The 8,857-nt window shown below is 39.7% G+C and overlaps 1 protein-coding gene across 1 annotated transcript; it reads left to right on the top strand.

The window, feature by feature from the left end:
• Positions 1 to 4,745: 4,745 nt before the first annotated feature.
• LOC121518535 (serine/threonine-protein kinase pim-1-like) lies at positions 4,746 to 5,831 on the top strand. Its single transcript, XM_041800886.1, has one exon. It carries the CDS (start codon positions 4,746 to 4,748, stop codon positions 5,829 to 5,831), a length of 1,086 nt encoding a protein of 361 aa, XP_041656820.1.
• Positions 5,832 to 8,857: the final 3,026 nt, after the last annotated feature.

Here is an 8,857-nt window from a genome sequence, read left to right as displayed (position 1 = left end):
ATTGTCCTCTATGCAAACAGAGCGTTAAGGCCTCTTTAGGAGACGCATTCAATTAAGATGCTTCAGTGAGTGAAGGCTGTGAATTGCCTCCACGTTTTAATTGCATCAGTAAGAGAACAAGACCCCATAATCCCATTATAGCTGCATGCAGCAGAGAACCACGATCAGACCCGTTTTTATCAGCTTAACACTGTGAGGCTTAATGTTTTAATAAAGGATTACGTTTTCAAGGATGTTCCACATCACAGAATAAAAATGATTCATTATATTCGTAGGACACAGCAGCAGTGTTAATTTTGGCAGCTATTGTGAATTCTAGTTTTACTTTTAGTCCCTGTCCACACTGAGACGAAAATGATATCTTGCCGTTTCGTTTTGAAAAAGTTTCCCATCAAGACAGGATCATTTCAGGAAATATCTGCATAAGCACTAACCTTGCAAAGCAGAGGATACGTCCATTTCATTGTTTTTCACTGGTGAATCCATCTTGTTAAGCTCCCATCTGAACCGTTTGGGCCCGGTTAGAAAATGACAGGACCGATCAGCAACTAGGGGCAATACTTTCAGGCAGGCAGAGTCCTGATGTAAATAAGCAGCAGCAAGAGGCCGGTGCAAATATGGCGAAAGAGCTTAGTGTGGATGCTTCTAAAGCTCAAGTTTTACCAGAACTTGACAACAATTCTTTGTTAAAAGAAGAACCAAGAACAGCAGTGAGTTGTTTTCTTTTCAAAAACGACAAAAGTCGAGTACTGACACGTTTTGCGTTATTCCCCGTAGCTGCACACGCGCAGCTCGATAGCTGCCACATCACGTGTTTTGTTGCTCTTGTTGGCCCGTAGAGATGTGACAGATGGATTGTCATTCAATCACACTCCGAGTTTTTTTCAAAGCTTCTGCCTTTTCTGAAATGTTTTCTATTGAAGCCTTCCCAGATGGATATGTGAAACAAATCCATCTGGCGTGTGAGGTTACGTAAGCATGGAACCACTGAAAACGCTGTAGTGCACATGCCAAGCCTGTACCTGGCGCTGCCACAGAAATGCGCCAAAGGAGCGCAGAAGATCAGAGAAAACTGACACAAACTTTCTTCTAGTTGCCCTTCTGGTTGTTCTCCATGTTGGATTTAAGAACATATGGTGTGTTTTGCAGTGGTGGTAAAGGAGCATCAGATTTTGCTGTAAAAGCCATAACAAGCTCAGTAGCTTCTGCAGCATGAACAAAACCCTGTAACTGCCATTGTTTTTTTGGCCGGACCTGAGGAGGCATCTTAAGAGAACTACGATATGTGTGATGTAATCGTTTCAAGAAAGATGCAGTTGGCTGTAGTCGTTTAGGGATCTGTGCACTCTGGGACCCATTTTCAAAAAGTATCGTTTACAGTCACCCAAAACACTGTTTCAGTGTGAATGAAACGCTGATACGACAAAAAACTTTTACATATACTCATGAATTCGTCTCCGTGTGGACAGGGCCTTAGTCTTTGAAATGAAATGCATTTTAGTTTAAGTCCCATTTTAGTCATTTCTATCCTTTTTAGTTTTAGTCTATTTTTAGTGGATGAAAATTTATCACATTTTAGTCTTTACTTTTAGTCCAAACATTTATTTTCTTGTCTAAATCTGGTACCATATCATGGTAGTGTGTTTTCTGCACCCTGCCAAACCTGGGGTCCCTGATTGCTACAGCTTAGAGGCAGAATAGCTACAGATGCATTATTTTTTGACAGATTTACCCACAGTGGAGAAATATCAAGGATTTTGAATTTCCTATGAAAACTACATTACATTTTAGTCTAGTTTCAGTCAATCTGACAAAAACTAAACTTAGTTTCAGTCAGTTGTAGTCATCACAGATCATTTTTTGTTAGTTTTAGTCATGGAAAAAAGGCTGTCGAATAGTTTTAGTCATAGTTTTAGTCGACGAAATTAACACTGCACACCAGCATCTTGGACTATTTGGACATAAGAGTCTGTGCTGCAGCTCTGTCAGCACACAAGAGATAATGACCAAAGCTGATAATGAAAACAAGGTGATAAAAAAGTGAACACAAGATAAGGCTGAATGAAAACACTCAAAGAAAATCTGTCGACTTTCTTTATTCTTGTTACTTCAGTTCCTCTATCTGCACTATCTGATTTAAGAATGTATAGAAATGTTTTTTATGTTTCAGATATTTTAATCCTTTGTGCTATGATTATCCTTTTTTTATCCACTTGCACAAACATTTTAGGGGGTTAGACTAAATTGAAGTTTCTCCAGATAAATGTCTCAATTACACAGCGTTAATTTTGTGGACTAAAAGTCTGACTAAAACTATTCATCGATAGCCTTTTGTTTCCATGACAAAAACTAGACTAAGACTAACAAAAATAGATCTGTGATGACTAAAACTGACAAAAAGTAAGTTTAGTTTTTGTCAAGATGAATAAAACCAGACTAAAATGTAATGTAGTGTTCGTTGGACATTCAAAAGCTGTGATATTTCTCCACTATGGGTAAATCTGTCAAAAAACAACGCAGCTGTTATCTCTCTCACCAGAAAATAAATAAATGCTTGGCATAAAAGTAAAGACTAAAATTTGAGGACTTTTTATGGACTAAAACTAAAAAGGGTAGAAATGACTAAAATGGGACTAAAATTAAAATGCATTTCATTTAAAGACTTAAACTAAAATTAAAAATAGCTGCCAAAATTAACACTGGCAGCAATGTAAAAAAAAAGTCCTTTCTTTTTTCTTTGTAAGTTGAACAAAATTTTCTATCCACCTTATTCCTGGGGCCGCTACTGTAAATCTGAATATGGGCGAAACTTTCGGTGGTAAGGCGGAAGTACATAATTACATGTAATTTAATACAGCAGCTAACAATAGATGCTAACTACAAACAACAGTTGTTTGATAGAAATTCACCGCAAATTTGTAAATATTGATGTATTTTATGAAAGTAAGTAAATAAGGTGGATAGGCTACTACATTATTGCTTGGGGGTCTACTGCTATAAATGTGGTTGGGACTTCCCGTACAGTAGCAATAATAGCAAAACACGATTCTTCCAAGGGATTACTAAAGTGATTTAGCATCAACAGTGGTTGTTCTGAAATAATTATTGCTGCAATAAATATGCACCATTTGTGTTAACTCAATAAAGTTAAATGAGTTGAATGTTTAAATAATATTTCCTGTAATGCTCAGTACCTGTTGCTTCAGTTGTAGTACTAATTAGGTGACAAAGTTAAATATACAGTATGTCTTTAACAACAGCGTTTTAAACATGCTGTTCACTGTTTAAATGCATCCGGGATGTAATTCTTTCAATATTAATTCAAAACTTGACATTTACCAAACTGAAAAGTTGACTCAGTCATGGATAATTTTATTAATATAATTTCCACATTTGAAGAGGGATTAGTTGGTGGGATAAGGATTTCAGCAACCCCACAAACTAGAAATGTTGTCTGAAGGTGGTGTCCAAACTCATTTAACAAAACGTGATCATTTATTACTATATTGATATGAAGCTAATAAAGTCAGCTAAATATGCTTGTCTAGGTTGTCTGAGGTAATCTCGTCACTTTGTACTCTGTAGTAGAGGGCAAAGAAATAATAATATTGTCCCGATTGAGCTGAAGCAGTCGAAAGTTACATATTTTAATGTCCAAATTGCTCTAAAAATCACGTTTCACATCTCGTATTCAATGCAAAGTCCCATTTAGATAGAAGGGACCAGAAGTTGTGCCCATATTTCACGCAAAGAATCATGGGGACTAGGAATAAGGTGGGGAAAAAACGGATATGTTTTATTTACAGAAGTACGCAATAGAGTGGTGCAGTGGTGATGTAATTTTGTAGGCAAACCTGGAAGTTAGCGTTGCATGGGTTCACTCGGCGTTGAGCCTATGGGATTTTTCAATGGGTTTTTAGATTATTGCTGAAAATAAGCTCTGTGTCCAATAAAAGTTTGTGAAACTTACACGTTTTGTTCAAAAAGATAATCTTCACAAATTGATAATATAAGCATCATATCTGGTTCTTTAATCTAACTGGTGAAAGTAAAAAGCTAACGTCATGCTAAACTGAACTACAACACGGTCGACACGCGGATACAACTGAACGGCTCAGTTGCCGCACTTCAGATGATGACGTATGTAGACCTTGTTAGCTATCTTTTAGCAACCGCCTTTATTAAGACGTGAAAAGATACACAATTCGTAGGTGGGGCACGTTTCAGATGTATTTTACGTCGGAGGATAACACGTGAAACTCTCCTGAACTTGTGTTCACCACAGACCTTATTTTAGGCATTTAACCGAAAACACATTCAAAATTCCTGTAGACTTTCAGACGAGGGAACCGGAAGTGCTAAAATGCTAACTTACTTCTGCGTTTTAGGACTCATTCCTGCACCACTCTATTTGGAACACATTAACACTATTGGTCACCTTGTTACCACGGCAACGTGAAAACTTATAATTAGCATATTCTCTTTAGACACTCTGATGTCATAGACACTGTGATGTCACAGATAAGGGGAACATACCATGGTCAGACTGGCCTAACTATAAATTTTAGCAGACAGGTGAGCACTCTTGGGTTAATTTCCAGGCGTTAGAGTCAGTTATTTGTCGAATTTTTAACTGAAAACAGTCACTGCTAATTCTCGTAGAAAGAACACGACTGGCGAATCTCCAAAATTAAAAAAAAAGTTTTATAAAAAAAAAAACAAAAGAGCAGGATTTAGGAGTGAAAATGTTGAAAAGACTAAGGGATGATGGAGAGGGAACTCCAAAAAAACAAACAGCAAAGAGGAGACGATTAGACGTCCACCAGGATGAACTGGAGTCATCAGCCACATCAACAACCAGTAATGTGGAAAACTGCAGTTCAGCTTTGGAGGACGTGAAAAAGACAGGAAGTAAAAGAAAAGCTGACTCTGCGGGAGAAGGATCAAGTAAAAAGAAGAGCAGAACAGAAAAGACAGAGATCAAACCACAGACTCTAAAAAACTTGTCTGTTAATGAACAACGAGGTTTATTCAAGGATAAATATACAGAAGAGGATGTTCTTGACCAAGGAGGCTTTGGATGTGTGTTTGCAGGCTATCGAAATGAAGACCATTTACCGGTGGCCATCAAACACATCCCGAAGAACAGACTCCTCAAAATCAGGGATCAGAGTGGGAAACGGATGTCAGCTGAAGTAGCAACTATGTCGAAGCTCTCTGCTGGGGCGGCTGGATCAGTGGGGACGTCGGCAGCGGTGTCCCTACTGGACTGGTACGACCTGGGTAAGGAGCTGATAGTAGTGCAGGAGAGACCAGTCCCGGCTGTAGACCTCTTTACCTACATCCAAAGGAATAGAGGGGCCCTCAAGGAGAAGGAGGCACGGGTTTTAATGAAACAACTCGTCAATGCAGCAAAAGAACTCGAGGAAAACAACATTTTTCACAGGGACATCAAGGTGGAAAACATCCTCATCGAGACTGGATCTGACGTCCCACGTGTAAGACTAATTGACTTTGGGCTGAGCTGCTTTTTTAAGAAGCGCTCAAACTTCCGTAATTTCTGTGGAACCGCTGATCACATCCCTCCTGAGTTGTACGTCTTACAAAGGTACAGGCCAGGCCCCACTACAGTCTGGCAGCTGGGAATAGTACTCTTTGACATGCTTCACAGGACACAGAAGTTTGAGACTATCCAGTTCGTGGGAAGTCATCAAAAAGTCAAAAAGAGACTTTCCAAAAATTGCAAAGATTTCCTGAGGGCGTGTTGCGCCACGGTGCCAACAGACCGTCCGACGCTGGAGGAGCTGCAGAATCACCCATGGCTCCAATAAACTGCATCACACCAGGACTGCTAGAAATCTGGCATACTTGGCATTGGTGTACCATCCTGCTAAGCTACTGTGGGCTAATGTTAAAAACCCTTTAAAATGAAAATGAATCTGTATTTAGGTTTGTTGTATGACAGATCACTGTGTTATGAACCCCTAAATCATGTTTCTACGGTGGCCAAGAGGTCTCACACGAATGCAAATTCAAAACGCTTTGCAAAAAGAAAAAACACGACGACATTTGAGAAAAACACAAAAACAAAAGCTCACAACACAAATACAAAAACTTGCTGCAGCGCATGAATACAAACAGTCAGCGCCGCGCATGGATACATAAATTCGGCACAGCGCGGAGGCAAACAGATTCCACAACAGTACAAAAGTACAACAACTTGGTCCAGCAGATGCAAAAAAAAAGTCACAACACAGCAGATGTGGGGCCGTTATTAGGGACGGACCTGCTAAGCTGCTAACGACTCCGTTAGCAATAAAGTTACATACCACAACGCAAACTAACTGAAGACATGCTTGGATCGAGCAATTAAATTAAGTAAACACCGTTCATTCCTCAGCTCCACTTCTTGCACATTTTATTTTGTAATCGTAAGTTTGAGAGGTAATTTTAACCACGGACAGCTACATTTGGGTACCGATATGCATGACGTAAGCTGTCAGACGAATGAATGGACTCGATCAATTTGACTTAGATAGTTGTTTACATACATATTAAACTGTACAGGAGGTTACAGTTATTAAAAATCTCGAAAAACACACTACAAATTACAAACTGTGAGTACAGAAATTATTTTCAGTAACTGTGTTGTGCGTAACTTTATTGCTAACGGAGTCGTTAGCAGGTTTAGCAGGTCTGTCCCTAATAACAGCCCCACTTCTGCTGTGTTGTGACTTTTTATTTGCATCTGCTGCGCCAAGTTGTTGTATTTTTGTGATGTTGTGGAATCTGTTTGCCTCCGCGCTGTGCCGAGTTTATGTATCCATGCGCGGCTCTGAGTGTTTGTATTCATGCGCTGCAGCAAGTTTTTGTATTTGTGTTGTGAACTTTTGTTTTTGTGCTTTTTTCCAAATGTCGTGTTTTTTCTTTTTGCAAAGCGTTTTGAATTTGCATTCGTGTGAGACCTCTCGGCCGCCATATATTTCAGTCAAATAAAACATCTTTAAATTTATAAAATTAAGCTTCAAAATCGTGTAAAATTAGGGGGTTAAATCTGCTCCAGGATGGTGTGGGCGTGTCTCTTGAATGAGCCACGCCCACTCAGCTCTGTGCCAGAGAAGAGACGAAGGCTGTTTTCTGGCTCAAATCTTTGTTACAATGTTTTAAATGATCCATAGACCACTATGGCTGATAGATTTGGCAAACTTACCTTACAATGAACAAAAAAAACAGCAATTAACTGACTGTTAGCTTTCTATAATGGCAGTGACATCAGCTAACAACAGACTGGACTGAGATGAACTGCTCTGTGATTTTATATTGTAGTGTTAGAGGGGTGGGGTGAAACCAAGCCGGGAAAGATGTGAAAAACTTTCTAACGGTCTGAATCCAAAATTAAAACAAGAAAGCTTTGATTTCACTACAGGGTCTTTAAGCCATGGTTTTGGACAAAAACGTTAAAAAAAATAAATGTGAAACCAGTAAAAAAGAAAAAGAAAAGCATATTTATTTGTAAAAAATGATGCATTTGTTGCTTGGCTAGCCAGTTAAGGGGGGGCTGTGTAATATTCTTTCTCAAAATCCCTAGCTATGCCCCTGGCTTTACATAACAGACCTGCCTCTTGGAACATGGGGACCTACCTCCATTCAAAGAGCGGCGATGCATGGAGAAAAAAACGAAAAGATGTCAGATCTCCAGTATGAACTCTCAGTACTCTTGTTGGGATGGTCCACCTTGAGATGGAGCTTTTAACCAACTCCTCTGAGTGAATCTACAAGCTGATTTTCAGTCAGGATCCAAAATGGGATGCAAGGCCTCCAAAAAGACTGGATGTTGTTAATACCACAGTCTGACACTTCAATACCATAGGGATTATAGCAGGGGTGTCAAACTCAATCACAGCAGGGGCCAGATTCTGGATTCAGGACTAACCTAAGAGCCTAACAGGGTCACCTTTTTAACCATAATCTGTCAACCTCATTTAAAATATATTAAAAAAAATGTAGCACTGGTGATAAACGATAATGACATTTAAAAAGTTAACACAATCTGAGAAAAGTAAATTTATTAGTTCAAAAAGGTCAAAACATGAAATTGAAAAATAATGTTTTTAATGGCAATATATTCAAAGAAAGTCAAAATCATTAACCTGACACACCAGATGGTTGTGTTTCATACATCCATCTGGGAAAGCTTCATAGGAAACGTTTGAGAAAAGGCCGAGGCTTTGAAAAAAACTCGGAGTGTGATTGGATGATTGTTCTGTCACATCTTTACGGGCCAATCAGAGCTACAAAACCCATGACGTAGCAGCTATCGAGCTGCGCGTGTGCAGAAGCATGGAAGCCATGGACACGGTGGTCAACTGTTTCCCGTACATTGTACTTTTGTCCCTCTTTCAAAATAAACAAACTCAGCGCAGACTGAACGACATTCTAGCGCTGATGACACGAAGGCGGATGGCATTTGTTACTGAGAAGGCAAAGAGTCGCAGAAGTTACAGACGTTGGTCGCTGCTGGCGCAATATTATGACGTAGGCACTTTACGCCAAAGTCATCCCGCATTGACCGGGGAGTGACGTTCCCACTGAAGCTGATCGGAGGCGAGCAGATAAAAACCCGTGTCCATTGCAGGGTCACTCGACGCGGGTCTGAATGCTGATCAGGGCCTTTCCCACTGCCGCCAGGAGCAGATTGTTAGCGGGTTTAAATGGGTTTTTCGGCCAGTGGGAAAGGGGTATTACACAACTTTATCACCCAAGGTGAACCAACCTTTGAGTCGGAGATGACACTACTATACTCTCTTTTGCTCATAGCAGCTTGGGTTTAACCAGGATGTAGTTTTTTTAAGAAGAT

This window comes from Cheilinus undulatus, linkage group 12 (genome assembly GCF_018320785.1).
Source record: "Cheilinus undulatus linkage group 12, ASM1832078v1, whole genome shotgun sequence".
NCBI lineage: Eukaryota > Metazoa > Chordata > Actinopteri > Labriformes > Labridae > Cheilinus > Cheilinus undulatus.
This window is presented reverse-complemented; position numbering and strand designations above follow the sequence as displayed.